The 15,154-nt window shown below is 49.1% G+C and overlaps 1 protein-coding gene across 1 annotated transcript in view; it reads right to left on the bottom strand.

Annotated features, from left to right (window-relative positions):
* Nucleotides 1–4,529: 4,529 nt before the first annotated feature.
* The window catches only part of WNT3A (Wnt family member 3A), a 101,261-nt gene continuing 90,636 nt past the window's right edge, over nt 4,530–15,154 (bottom strand). The window contains exons 3-4 of the mRNA XM_056805173.1: nt 14,824–15,089; nt 4,530–10,515 (exon numbers count right to left, since the gene is read on the bottom strand). Coding sequence (XP_056661151.1) covers nt 10,036–10,515; nt 14,824–15,089 — 746 coding nt within the window. The 3' untranslated portion in view covers nt 4,530–10,035. The remainder of the gene's footprint in view (nt 10,516–14,823; nt 15,090–15,154) is intronic.

Raw genomic sequence — 15,154 nt, forward strand, 5'->3', positions numbered from 1 at the left:
GCCTGCGTTGGACTCTTCCAAACAGAAAAAGCAGGGGAGGTTGCCCGGCATCCCATTGTCTGCCCCCTTCCCCGTGCCCCCCTCCCAGCCGGGCTCCTGTGGCCCTGTGGGGCAGAGCCCCCGGCTGGGATAATAGTGTGATGGAGATTGAGAGTGTTGGGGGCCCGCTCGGCTGGGGGGAGGAGGGCACATTGTGCTGTCGGTGAATGGGGCCAGAGGGGGCCAGTGCCCTGGCCCTGGGGGGACCCGCCGGGCCCTTCTCCCAGCTCGCCAGGGCCTCGGGGGTTTTGTTCCCCTTTTCTTAAGCGCCGGGGCTGCCCGCTGGGGCCTTAAAGGAATCTGATGATCCCCGCGCCGGTGGCCAATCCGCCCAGAGAATGGGCGTAGGCAATAATGATGGCATTGTGCCCGCACCCGCCAGGGGCCGGGGGCCAGCCTGTCCGGCCTTCCCTGGGGCTTTGTCCCCTTAACCCTTTCAATAGAGCCCCAAACCATATTTAGCGCCGGCACAAATACTCCCTCCCTTTCTCGGCCCTAATCCCCACCAGGGCCCTTCTCTCGGCCTAGCTGGCTGGCTCTGCCCTTCTGCAGGCGATTTATCTCCCCCCTGCCCCCCACCCCCGTCCCCCTGCCGTGGGGAGCTCTCAAATTAAAGGGCTCCTTGTTAATCATTAGAGAAAACACACTATTAAATCAGGCCCCGCCACTGCCACCGAGGAGGGGGAGAGATTATTCTTTTTTTCTCTTGTAGGCTTCCCCTCCCCCAAGGGCTGGCCCCCACGAGGCCAACCGGCTTGCAAATGGACAACTTGAGTCTGCCCTGACTCCTGCTTGCTACTTATTCTGGGTCCAGGTGGGGCTTGGGCTCTGGGGCCTGCAATTGGTCTGGCTTGACCCTCCTCTTCTTGACCCATCTGGCAGGGGCCAGGAGTGGCCCAGAAGGGACATTGTAGTTCCAGGATCTGGGTTTAAACCCCAACTTTTGTATTGTAAGGGCCTGTGAGACCTTGGGCAAGTCACTCTCTTTTTCTAGGCCTCAGTGATTCCATCTGTGACTCTCAGCTTGGGAGGGTAGAAGAAAAAGAGGCCCAGACCAAGGCTGGGAGCCATTGTAGGGAGGAAGAAGTCAAGAGGAGCCTGATCTCTGAGAAGGCTCTTCTCCCAGCTTGGTTACTGGGGTGAACACTAGGGACCTGGATGGGCAGCAGGATCTGTGCCAGTAGTCCCCACAGGGACCCTTCTTCCCCTTCCTGCCCCCCCTCCATCCCTCAAGATCCAGGGGTCAAGGGACAGAGTTAGGGACTGTAGGTGACTCCAATCATCTCTCTCCATTTTGTTCCTCTTGGGTTCTAAGGAGAGATCTAAAATTAGGTCAGATTTGTGAATAGGCCACATTTTCTTCTTATAGATGCCGGGAAGAATTAGTAGAAGTCCACACAAGCTCTCCAGTCTGTCCTTCATTCTACCCTGGGCTGTGCAAGGGCTACTGGGAGATAGCCATTCCATTCATCTAGTCCCCCACCCCTTTCCTCCCTCTACCCCCTACACACTTCCAGGCCCCCTTCCAAGGCCGTGCCAGCTGGCTTCGGGACAGGAGGCTGGAGATTCAGACTGTTACCCTGCTGCTTTCTAAGGGGGACCAAGGATAGCTGGAGAAAGGGAGGAAAGGGAAAGCTGAAGGGAGGGACAGAGGCAGTTATCTGTGTCTCCCTGTTTATTTTTCCAGGGAAAAGAGTGCTGGACTAGAGGTCATTTATTCATTCACTCATTCATCCATTCAACAAATATCATATTCTCTCCTATCATATAACTCTTCCAGCTCCCACATTCTGTTTTAAAAATCCTTTCCTGACCTGCTGGCCTCTAAGGGCTGGTTAGCCACATGGGAGAGAAGACTATCCCCAATGGTCTTTCCAAGGGTTAGCTTCCAAGGCTTGGGTCTCTGTGTAGGAGACACTGGATTCTCTCCTAGCCATGACCTGTTGGCCCTGAGCTCTGCTCCAAAACCTTCTCAATATCTATTACCCCTCCCTCAAGCCACCCTGGAGGCCTTTTCTCCATCAGGCTTTCTTTGGACACCATGAAGCACCCTACTAATTCATCATCTTGAACCAAGTGACCCATCTAATGTGCTTTTCCAAGTCCATTCAAGGCCCTTCTAGGCACTTGTTAGCAAGACATTTAAGGCTCTTCACCATGTCTCCCATGCATGTCTCCATCCCTCTTCTTACATGTGAGTCAAATTTAATGTTTGTACCTACCTATCTGGTACTTCCTGGCTTTGGAGACTTTCTCCTTGACATTTGTGTCTACCTTCTGACCACGCCTTTCCCTTCTGTTGACATCCTTCCCATTTCTGAAGCCCCTGATGGAGACCTCTTCTCTGGGAGTCTTTCTCTGAATCTTCTAGCTAGAAAGGATCTTTCCTTCCTCCAACTTCCCAGTCTGTGTATCATATACTGCCACTGAAGGCAGAGCCTGGATCTTGCTCCCTTGCTCTGTCAGTCCAACGAAAGTGGGTCATGAAGGCTATGGGGTTGATTCACCAGTGTACAGTGATTAAAAAAAATTGGAATTGATCAAGCTCTTCTGCCTGTCCTTCATCCTGCCCTGGATGGTGCAGGGGCTATTGAGGGACAGCCATTTCATTCATCCATTCCCATTCCCCCTTTCTTTCTCTATCACTTACACACACATCCAGGCCCTGTGGTTGGTTCCAGGCCTTTTGCTGGTTCAGTTGGTTCCTTCTACCACAATGTCTCTGGGAATGACCTTGAGCGAGACAGACGTCACATTGATTTCTTCCTTTCAATCCCATTGACTTTCCAAGCCATGCCTACTCATTTAGACATTTTATTCACAGTCTCTTTCCTTTCTCCCTGATTTATGTGAATGCACCTAGTTTTTTCCTCCTCTCAACCTCCCAACGCCCCCCCCCCCATGTTTAGTTTCTCCCTCCTTACCTCTATCTCTTGGAATTTCTGGTTTTTTTCAAGGTTCAGATCAGATACTCCCTCCCACATAGGGATTTCCTGATCCTCTTTTCCATTATTCCTATTTCCCCCACCTCCAATTAATTTGTGATTACTTCATATACATTTTATATTTAATTATCTATATACCTGAAGCTTCCCCCTGGTAGAGTGTGAGCCCCTTTGGGGGGGACAGAGATTTTCATTTTTGTTTTTATATCCCCAGTGCTCCCAGTACAAATACCTGAAACACAATAAATGCTTATGGACTTGAATTAAGACCGGGATCCTCCCAGATCCAAACATCTAGCCTTTTCTCATTGATGGATTTGGATCCTTTTTCTACAGAATGCTGATGGGCGGAGAGGAGAGAGTGGATGAAGAAGACAGAATGATATTCTCTCTAAGGTCTGATCTATCTGTAAATATTCTGATCCTATAAGATTTATAGACAAGGTTCACCAGATTGGGAATCAGAGGATTTGTATTTGAATCCCAACTCTGATTCTTCCTTTCTCTCTGACCTTGGGCAAATTATTTAATCATTTTGGGCCTCAGTTCTTCCTCTGCAAAATAGTATTGGACTAGATCAGAGGTGTCTAACTTGCTCCTGACCCCCTAGTATAGCCTGAACTAGATTAAAATGGTATTGGGAAGGGCAACTAGATGGCTGGAGTTGGGACAACCTGGGTTCAAATCTGACCTCAGACACTTCCTAGCTGTGTGACCCTGAGCAAGTTACTATAACCCTAATTGCCTGGCCCTTGCCACTCTTGCCACAAGTTTTTTTTTTAATGTATTTGGGAAATGTTTAACAAAATACATTTTAAAGAATACAACATAGATAATGTAAATTTGTGGTTTTCTGTTTTGAATTGAGTTTGATCCTACTGAACTAGAGGATCTCAAAGAATCTTCCTCTTCCACCCTCCATATTTATTGGACTTTAACACTGCACCTCATTGTCTAGTCCCTTATCCTGTAAGTTCCTGAGGATCTAGGGCCTTCTTACCCTGGAACATCCCTCTGCCATATAACAGATCTCCTCCCATTAATGAGTGCCTCCATTTTCTTTTTGAGGGGGTGGAGAATGGAACAGGCCAATCAACTCTCACTCTACTCTCAGCTGTGCTTCTAGCTATCCGAATTCAATATCATGCCTCCCCTCTACTCCTTCTCTTTCATACCTGCCCTATCTCTTGTCTTCTTCCATTTCAGTGTAAGCTTTTTGAGGGCAAAGACTTTCTCTTTGCCTTTAATTGGATTCCCAGAGCTTGGCATTGGTTGACCCATAGGAAATCACCAATACAGTGTTTGTTGCATGTTTTCCAGTCTCTGGATTTAATTCTTAAGATCTAAATTCTAGTTATGCTACTTATTAGCTCTAGGACCTTAGGGAAATTATTTCCCTCTCTCAGCCTCAGTCCAAGGAGGATTGGCTTAGAAGACCTCTCCATCTCTAAATCTCCTATGATATGAAATTCAGTTTTGTGGGGAATGATTTCACTGATTTGCCCTTTGAACCTGGAAAAAGGAGCAGGGTCAAAGCCAGATGTATTGAACATTAACACATTTTTTATTATCATTATAAAGTTAACACATCTAACAACTTGCTGCGGCCTCAAGAGACCCAATCCATCACCGATGTCCTGGTGGGTGAGCGGTGGTGGGGAGAAAACCCTTAGAGGCTGAGGAGGTCTTTCCTCTTCCTCTTTGTTCCCCACCACCTTTTGCAAATATAAACTCTCCCTAATACAGAAGACACTTGTCTGTCAAATAAATAATTGTAAAAACAAAAAGCCACAAACAGAAGAAATGACCAAGGGGTACAGAAACCAGGGGATACCAGGCTGGATGAGGCAGAGGAGCTGGGAAAAATGAGAGAGGGTAGTATTTTTAGACATAGGGATAGAGCAATAGATGGAGCCTAGTTCACAAGAAAGGGCCTGTCTGTTATGGGAGAGATTTTGGTGTAATGAAAAGAGCCCTGGGCTGGGAGTCAAGAGATATGGGTTTAAGCCCTGACTCTACCCCCTGACTGGCTATGTGACCTAGATAATACTCTTCCCTCTCTGGGGCTCAGTTTCTTCTTCTGTAAAATGAGGGGGTTGGACCAGATAACCTCTGAGGTCCCTTCTCAGCTCTGACATTTGTTAAGTGTGGTGGCATGAAAAGAACAACAGACTTGGAATTGGGAGATGCTGGGTTTGAACCTCAGTTCTGCCACTTAGTAATAGTGTGAACAGATCAACTTCGGCTCTCTGGTCCTTAGTTTCCTCAACTGTAAAATGGGGATGATCATTTTTGCTGTATCCACTTTACAGGGTTGGTCATTGTGAGGAAAGTCCTGGGCAAACCTTAAAGTGCTATAGAAATGTGTTACTGGAAAGGGAGGATACAGAAGATTCTCAGGGAGGTTGGGGCCTTGACAATTGAGATTGGAACAGATGGAAGGAGGCCTTGGGTAGAGATAGCAGCGACTCCTTTGTTGGCCGTGTCTAAGACTTCTGGTCACCCAGAAGAAACAAACAAGGTCTTGGCTGGCATCACGGGAAAAATCAGACCAGCTTCCTGAGGAGTTCCCTTGTGAGCTGTAGGGAAGGGGCAATGAGGAATATGGGTGAGATGAGGCCTCAGGCATCCCCTTAAGACCAGAGGCCACCCCTGGAAATATGGGCCAATAGAAGAGAAGATTTGGGGGTCCACATCGCCCAGGGAAGGGAGAGATATGGCCAAACCAAGACAAGAGGCTGGGAATGCAGAACATACTTAAAAGCCCTCTCTTCAGAAGAGGGTACTTTATGAGGGAGCACTTGCCAGGAAGGGAAGCTTGGCAGATCTCTCCTTTCTCATCAGGAATCTTGGCCAGCTCCACCATCTTGGCCAAACCATTTGGAACTTAAATACATCGTCTTATTGAATCTCAGAGCTGGAAAGGACCTCAGAGGTAAGTTTGTCTGACTAGTCTCCCCTTTATGATGTTCCTAACCAGTGGTCATCCTACCTCTGCTTGAAGATTTCCAAGGAAAGGAAGCTACTTACTACCTCCCTTTGCTAACTCATTGCCTTTAGGGACACCAATATTGATTTGGCATGAGCCAGCAGGGAAGAGAAACATATCTTGAATTACTGAAGATTTTCTTATCTACAATAATCATCTTGCATTCCAGCCCCAGCCCCAAGAAGCCCAGAGGGACAAGGATGAAGCTTCCCACATCATACAGGGCCAGGCCACGTATCGAGGCAGGAGGTATTGGGGTGTGTGTGAGTAATAGAACCCAAGTTTCCTGACTCCTAGTGTAATTCACAGAGCTCTGCTGGCTTCCCATGTTCTTAGCATGGAAATCGTCAAGGCTAGGAGCTAGGCCAGGTAGACTAGATTCAGAATTCTTGGACTCAGAGAAGGGCCTAAGGAAGACTTCTTTAGAATCTGGATATCAAATGTGGGAAGCTAGTCTGCCTTACCCCACCCCCTATCTATATTGGTTCCCAGGGCCATTCTCTTCTCAGGGGCAAGGGCCACTGCTACTATGTCAACTTCCAAAGGCATGGGAAGGTGGGGTAGAGAACAAATGGCCTCGATCTTCTTTTCCCCCATTGGGGATGGGCAAACAGCTATGGGCCACAGCACTGGGGGGCTTCAAAGCCTGTCCATGTTTTCTTCTTAGCCCTTACTGTGTCCTGTCAAACAAAGTAGTGAGCCAAGGTTCACTGGCATCACCAAAGCCCAGAAAGCCCCACCCTTTCCCAGAAGCTAAATCAGGTGACATCCAGAGACTCCCTGAGCACTGGCTGTCACGTTCCAGGGAGATCCTAGATTCAGGCTCCTGGAACCTTGGGAAATGAACACACAACTTCACATTTCTTTTTTTTCTTTTAAAATTTTCCTAAAGCTAAGTCTAAAACAATTTCTTTCATAGAAAGAAAAGAAAAAATAAGTCTTGTCTGTTTGTCTAGTTCCAGTGTATGGTGGATATAGCAGCATTTAAAATAAAAGTTTAAAATAAAAAAGGAAGAGGAATTTTTGTCTCCCTCCCTCAGTCTCCTGCAAATTTTTCTCTTTGCAAAACTGCACATCTCCTACTAGTCCCACCTCTGATCTCGGAGGGTCCAAGTCTCTGCTAGAGAGCTGGAAGTCAGAAGGATCAGTTTCACATTTATCAGTGATGGGAGTGCAAAGGTAGAAGGGAAACCATGGGAAAGTGAGGCCTTGAAGAAAAAGACCTAATTTGGTATTTGCTCCATTTTCCAGATGAAGAACAAGGGAGGGGGGTGTCACTCAAAAGATCAAACATTATAAATCACCTATACACCAGAGGGCTTTGCCCCCAGCCTCTGCCTGGTCAGGTGGAGCTCTCAGGGAATTTGTTTCAAGGCCAGGATCAAGATAGAGAAGGAAGAGAAGTGAAAGAGCTGGAACATCTAGCCATGTATATGCTTCTCCGTACTCCAGGATCCATGATGGGCTTGACTTTCAGACTATCCCACTGAGCCCAATGAGCAGTCCAAAAAAGAGTGGGTGAGGGATGAGTGGAAGCATGGAGGAAGGACAGCAGGGATGGGAGGTGAGAATAACTCTTTCTCAGAGGTCCTAGCTTGGTGACTCCCTGTGCTGGGTGTAGCCGCCAATTTGTTTTAAAGGATGGGAAGAGGAGGGGAGACCATCCCTCACACCAAATCTGACCTTGGACAACTGAATTCCTGGATTTACATGGGGGCAGATACTTAGTTGGCCAAATTCCCCTCTTCTTCTCTTTGGAGGTGGCACTGTGGAAGTTAGAGATTACCTGGGGCAGGAAAGTAGAAAGATGTTGAAGAAAGGGTGAGGGAAGTGTTCTAGGTAGCCATGGAATGAATGGGTATAGGGTCCTCAGGGTTGGGGTACAGAGAAAGCTAGAATGGGAGAAATAATCCCCTCAGCTCCATAACCCTTGGCAGCTACGTGTGGGTCACATCTTTTTTTGGGAAAACTGGGAGTGACTATGGAGGGCATGAGCCAAACCTAAGGGTTCGATGTCCATTTGTTTTTAAAAGGAGAGGGATACAGAGCCATCTCTTGGTTCTTGAGAATGATCAGTAAAGATCTAGGAAGTCAAAATTCTACACCTCAGAAAGACCTAACAGAAATCTTGCTCTGTCGGGCATGTTCCAACCTCAGAACCCATTCCTGTCCTGTTGCTGCTCCAGAAACTATAGAAGAAATCTCCTTCTACTCCCCCACTCAAAATGAAGACCATGGAAGGCATCTGGTGGGCACATATGTGTACATAAATCTACACACACCTGTGTGTTCTGGTGGGAATGAATGAAGATGGAGTTCTGTGAGCCAGCTGGCATGATTCCTTGCCCAGCTGAGGACAACTTTTAAGTCTCTAGACTCATGGTGATGTTCTGAGCTAGTCTGAATGTCGCTGAATGCTGGTGGTTTCTTCTGGTAATTCCAAGGGGGCGAGGGCTGGGGTTGTTTGGGACCCCAGCTAGTCCATATTCCTGTCAAGTCTTGCTTTGGAATAACAGCATCTCCAAGTTGGAATATTCCAGCTGGGAAGAGCGTTGGAGGGCATCTGGTCCAGCAGCGTCTTGAACAGGTGTTTTCTTTGCAATCTCCCCAACAAGTGATTCCCCCAACAATGGTTTCCCAACACTCAGTGTTTCTGAACTCTTTCCCCCAACTGTTCAGGAAGATACATATGAATTGGCATCTTCACCCCAGACTGACTCTCTTGCCCACTCATAGAGTTTCAGAGCTAGAAAAGACCTTCCAAACCATCTGGCTCATATTTGAAAAGGATCGTTCTCTATTACATCCGATGAGAAGTCATCGTCTAGAGACTTCCATTGAGGTAGGCCATTCCCCTTTTGGACAATTGTAACGATTAGGAAGTTTGCCTTTATACTGAGGTGAAACCTGCCTTTCTTTCTACTCTGCCCTCATCACTCCCCGCTTCCCCCCACCCCTACTCCTAACTCTGACCTCTGGGGACAAACAAAACAAATTGGAAACATATATGACTTTGGGAACATGGATCTTGGGCAGAAATCACCTTCTGGGTATTGCTTGTACAATCCCCCCCCCCCTTTTCTGCACCTATAGAATAGGGCTAGCATTTATTGGGAACTTTGATCTTATCAGAGATGAAGGGATGGAAATCATAGCAGTAACACATTAGGACAAGCTTTTTTTTCCGCCCCCCTGGGGAAGTCCCCACAGGAGCCTGTCCCAGGTGGTCATTTATTCCTGTTGGAGGCTAGTCCACTGAGACCTCTGCCTCCTTTTCTCTCTTCCCCCAGCTCCCAAAGACAAGGAGGCAATCATGATAAAATGGAAAGGAAGCTGGATTTTGAGTTAGAGGGCTTGAGTTCAAGTTCTGGCCTCTTATTTATTAGTGGAGTGACTGAGCAAGTCCCTTGGCTTCTCTGGTCTCAGTTTCCTTCTTTCTAAAATGAGGGGCTTGGTTTGGATGATCTCAGGTCCCTTCCAACTTTAAATCCTAGGACCCTCTTTTTTTCCTATGAAGGATCCTATAATATCAGGACCTCCTTGTGTTTGTGTAACTTTATACTCTTCAGTGTGACCCCAGCTTTCTGTGTTCCTCAGGAGGCTATGGAAGACTATCAGCTGCAGATGAGTTGCAGATCTGCACGGGTGGAAGGAGTTTCCACACCAGGACCCAATCCGGATGACACCCTGCTTCCCTCACTTCCCCCCACTCCCCACAACAACAAAAATCCTTTATGGAGTGCCCTCATTCATGCCCCATGGTATAATACAGAGAGTGTGGCCCGGCAGAAGGGCTGCTTGACAGGGTTTGAATCCCAGCTCTGTCCCGTACTTCCTGTGTGATCCTCCCCTCTCTCGGCCTCAGTTTCCCCTCTTTTGTAAAATGAGCTTGGACTAAATGCGGTTGTCAGAGGTCCCGTCCAGCTCTAAATTCTATGACCTCTTCCTCTTTGGGGCCCTGGGATGGGGAGGGGGCGGGAGGGAGGACAAGAGGCATCCTCGGTTCATCTGGTCTGGGGGTGGGGGGGAAGGCACCCCCGCCCTCCCGGCGCCGGCCCGCGTCTATTTGCACGTGTGGACGTCGTAGACGCGGGTGCACTCCTGACAGCTGACGTAGCAGCACCAGTGGAAGACACAGTGACATTTCTCCCGGCGCTTCTCCGTCCTGGTGTTGTGGCCTCGGCCACAGCAGAGGAGGTCGCAGCCGTCGATGCCGTGCGACGTGACGTTACACGCGCGGTCCCGGGTGCCGAAGGAGCCCGTCTCGGGGTTGGGCTCGCAGAAGTTGGGCGAGCTCTCGTAGTAGACCAGGTCCCGGTCGGTGGGGGCCTTGAAGTAATTGTAGCGGGGCCGCAGCGTCTCCACCCAGCCCCGGGATTCCCGGTGCTTCTCCACCACCATCTCCGAGGCGCTGTCATACTTGTCCTTCAGGTAGTCGCCCACCGCGCGGAAGTCGGGCTGCGACCACCAGCACGTCTTCACCTCGCAGCTGCCAGACAGCCCGTGGCATTTGCACTTCAAGTGCATGTGGTCAATGATGGCCTGGAAAGGGAGGAAGGGCATCAGTGGGGGCGGAGCCCTGAGGAGAGGGTGGGGGTGGGGCCGCGTGTGTTAGTGAGGGGTAGTGAGAGCGGAAGACAGGATATCAGAACTGAGGGCTGGAAGAGATCTGAGAGGCCGTCAGGCAAACCCCCATCTTCCAGAGGAGAACACTGAGGCACACAGGGTGGAGCAGTTTGTTCAGAATTACACAAGCAGCAAATAGAAGCTTGAGGATTTGAACCCTAGGTCAGGCTTCTTTCTGGCGCTTCCTTAATTGTGGTGATGGAGGCAAGATGGACAGCAGTAGGATCCCAGCAGAGATTATAGAGGGTGGATTGGATGTATTGGGAAAGCTTCTTCTCTGGGGAAGTCCCACAGGATCCTGTCCCTTCCCTGATGACCATTTATCCCTGTTGTAGACCAGTCCACCAAGACCTCTCTGCCTGCTTTTCTCTCTTCCCCTGGATCCCAAAGAAAGTGGGGAAATGGAGATAAAATGGAAAGGATGCTGGATTTTGAGTTAGTGGATCTGAGTTCAAGTTCTGTGACTGAGCAAAGTCACTTCCCTTCTCTGGCCTCAGAGACCTCCAAACCAATGGAAAGAGGGCTGTACTTGGGGCTAGGATACCTGTACCTCTATTAAATTAGTTCTATTACCTTGGGCAAGTCACTTCCCCCTCCCTGGGTCTCAGTTTTCTCCTTTGTCAAATGAAAGGTCTGTACCCGATAGGGTCACCTGGAGGGCCATTCCAGCTATTATGCTATTATCCATCTTTCTCTTTTGATTCCCTTTCCTAACTCCCTTAACTTCTGCCTGGCACCCTGTTCCAGGGTAGGGCTTCCTGACCTGTGAACATTTTGTCTTATGTCTGCACACAATCCTTACTCTTTTATATTAAGCTCCCTTCCTCTTCTCTGGGCCTGCAGGGACTTGGATCTTGGATCTCTCCCCTTCTAACTGGCTCATTCACTGCTTCCTAGAGCCATCTCCAGGCCTTCCCTTTCTTTCCTTGACCCTGACATTCCCTGCAGCCACCGCTGTATCCTCCTTCTGGTCACCTCCAAACTCTCAGAGAGGACTGTTTCTTCTTGCTACTTTGCATCTTTGACACCTGCCCTTACCTGCTGGCCATTTATCCCTATTGTAGACTAGTTCACCTGACTTCTTTTCTCCCTTTCCCCATCTTCCAAAGAAAGTGGGGCAATTGTGATTTCAGTCCCTTGCAATTTGTTCCCCCATTTCCCTGCCAGAGATGTCCCAGGATCATCTTTGATTCTTCCCCCTCTCACCACCCAGCAGCTAAGCTGTCACTGAGTCCCGTGCTTTTAGCTCTGCAGCATCTTCTAGATCCCCCTCCTCCTCTTACTCCCTCTGCCCCCTGTTTAACTCAAGCCTCATCATCAGCCTCCCACCTGGCCTCCTTGCCTTTTCTCTTTCCATTTGGTGCATCCTGAAGCCAGCTGCCAGATGAATCTTTGTAAAGCATAACTATCATCATACTTCTCTGATAAGAAACCTTTAAAAAAAAATCCTGGGGGCAGCTGGGTAGCTCAGTGGATTGAGAGCTAGGCCTAGAGATGGGAGGTCCTAGGTTCAAATCTGGCCTCAGCCACTTCCTAGCTGTGTGACCCTGGGCAAGTCACTTGACCCCCCATTGCCTAGCCCTTACCACTCTTCTGCCTTGGAGCCAATACACAGTATTGATTCCAAGATGGAAGGTAAAAAAAAATCCTCACCTTTCATCTTAAAAATGATACTGAGTATTGGTTCCAATGAAGAAGAATAGCAGGGGCTAGGCAATTGGGGCAGAATGACTTGCCCAGTTTCACCCAGCTAGGAAATATCTGAGGCCAGATTTGTACCCAGGGTCTCCCATTTTCAGACCTGGCTCTCTTTCCACTGAGCCACCTAGCTCTCCCCTTGATTATAAATCTTTTGAGGCTCCCAACTGACTAAAGGATAAAGTCTAAACTCTTTAACTTGGCATTCAAGGTCCCAGTCTGGTCTTGACTGATCTTTCTAGTTTTGTCCTTCATTTAGTCAAATTGGGTAACTCCTAGGGATCACAGAATTACAAGTTAGGCTGCTTAGTCTAATCTCCTCTTCTCTATCCCTCTCCCCATTTTACAGATGAGCAAACTGAGGAAGTAAGAGAAAGTAGGAAGAGTCAAGATTTGAACCCAGGTCCTCCTGACTCCAGCATTCTTTCCACTTGCATCACCCTTCTGCTACATTTAGTTCATGCTGATGCAACAGTTTAAAAATGTATCTACTTTCCTGGCTCTTTAACTTTGCTTAAATAGCTTCTGTCGTCCACCTTGTCCCACAGAGCCTTCTACTTCAGGCCCAACACTTGCTGAGACATGACAGTAGCAGCATGGGAAAATATAATGAATGTTATATTTGGAGCCAGAGGACTTGGGTTCAATTCCTGACTCTACTACCTGCTGGTTTGTGTTATAGTGGGAAAAACATGTCAGCCTATAAAATGTGATGGGGAGGTGAGGAGAGATGGACTCAATCATTGCAAAAGTTCTTTTCAATGATAAATCCTGTGGTTCCAGTTTCTTTATCAACTTGGGCCTTCTTTTCCTCCTCTATGAAATTAGACTCAATTGAAAGGACTCATGGCTGGAAATCAGAGGACTAGGGTGATGGTGGGGTGTGTGTGTATGTGTTACTCCTCTTGGGCAAGTAATTCTATCTTCTCTTAGTTAGCTCATTTATTTTTTATCCTTTAAACCTTTTAAACTCTAGGGCAGAAGGGTAGTGGGTAGGCAAATGGGGTTAAGTGACTTGCCCAGGGTCTCAGAGCTAGGAAGTAGCTGAGGCCAAATTTGAACCTGGATCCTTCTGACTCCAGGGCTGGTGTTCTATCCACTGTGCCATCCAGCCACTCCCAGTGAATTCACTTATAAAATAGGACGTGGGGATGATTAGACTCCATGACCTCTCTGGTCCCTTTCAGCTCCAGGTCAATAGCCTCATGATTCTACACTTGGAGGTAGGAGTGTATCCCTTCTAGGGTCCACGTGGACCCTCCCCGACTAGAAGACTCTAGGCTCCTGGACAGCGAGCTGGTGTCTTGTTTCATCTTTCTGTGTCCCCCAGGGTGCAGCACATGCAATTTCTATCCAAACAGGAACCTAATAACTTTGTGGGACGGGGCAGCTGGTCCTACTGTGTTAAGATGGAGAGGACATGGCGCAGGGGGCCATAGCCTTTTTCTAGTCCCCCCTCTTCTGAGAATCCTTCACTGACCACTTCAGCCCTGGGGGATCTCTTCCTCCACTGAGCTCCCGTGACAGGATCCCATCCTCTCTGGTACCCTTTCTCATCCCATTCTCTGTTTCATGGGTAGGTGGTTGGGGTCTCCCAACTAGACAGGGGGCTAGTGAACCTTCTGCTTCCTCCCTTCTCCCCACCCCTGCTATGGTATCGCTGAACAAAGGGCAGGCAGGCGCTCAATGGATGCAATGATTTGATGTATTAATCCTTTAAGAGCCTGCCCAGAGATTTATCTAGCTGTTTGACTGGGCAGAGACTCAGTGTGCCAAGGAGGGAGTGGTGACCCATGCAGGGAGAGCCCGGAGGCTGGGCTTGGGATGGGAATCTCAAAGCTAGTTAAATTCAAGGGAGGGGACTTCCTGGGGAGAACTCTGGGGAGTGGAGGGTGGGACCCTATTTTCCCAAATCTTCCTGCCACTCAAGTCAAGCTATGACTGACCCAATGACTCCCTTCATTTCTCCCTTCTCTCATTCCCTCCACTATCTTGCCTCCATTCCCTGCTCATGGGATAGCTTGGAGGGACTTGTAAGTGCTGGGGAGGGGAGGCTTGGCAGAGGAAATGCCAACCAGTGAACACAGCCTGAGAGACCACCTCTCCACCTTCTTCCCCTCGGAGCCATGGAGGCGAAGGGACTTAAAGGGGGGGTCAAGAAAACAGGAAAAATGGTAGATTTCGTAGTTCTTCAGACAGCCCTCTGGGCCTGTGAGACACTGAGGGGTGCTGTTAGGGGGAGACAGAGAAGAAGTAATAGAGAAGAGTGAGCTACTTAGGGAGACTGAGAATGACGGGCTAGAGACTGAGAGAAGGGGGAGAGGTAGAAGGAAGGAGTGGAGAGAAGGTGGGGGGAATTGAGGGAAGTAGAAGGACTACAGGGAATGAGAGGGGGTCAGGGTGGAGGTAACAAGCCAGGTAGAGGCTATAAGAGGACAGAGACCAGGGTGATTGAGCTGGGGGAAGGAATAAAGGGGACTGTGGGGAGGAGGCTGGCACAGGGGCCAACCCAAGGCCTCCACCTACCAGCCGCCCTGCCTCGTTGTTGTGGCGGTTCATGGCCGAGCGGGCATCAGGCCGGTTCTCTCGGGCATCGGCGAACTCCCGGGACACCATACCGCCGAATTCCACGTCCTCGCTGCAGCCCCCCCACTTCCAGCCTTCACCTGGGGAGCCCTTGTGGCGGGTGTCGCAGCCACAGAGGGCAGCAGAGCCTTCAGCACAGGAGCGGGTCACGGCGAAAGCCACGCCAGCTGAGGCAATGGCGTGGACAAAGGCTGACTCCCTGGTGGCTGTGGAGGGGCAGAGAGAGAGACAAGGGAGGTTGGGGACAGATCCAGGGCTGATGGAGTGGGGG

Source organism: Monodelphis domestica, chromosome 7 (assembly GCF_027887165.1).
Source record: "Monodelphis domestica isolate mMonDom1 chromosome 7, mMonDom1.pri, whole genome shotgun sequence".
NCBI classification, from domain to species: Eukaryota; Metazoa; Chordata; class Mammalia; order Didelphimorphia; family Didelphidae; genus Monodelphis; species Monodelphis domestica.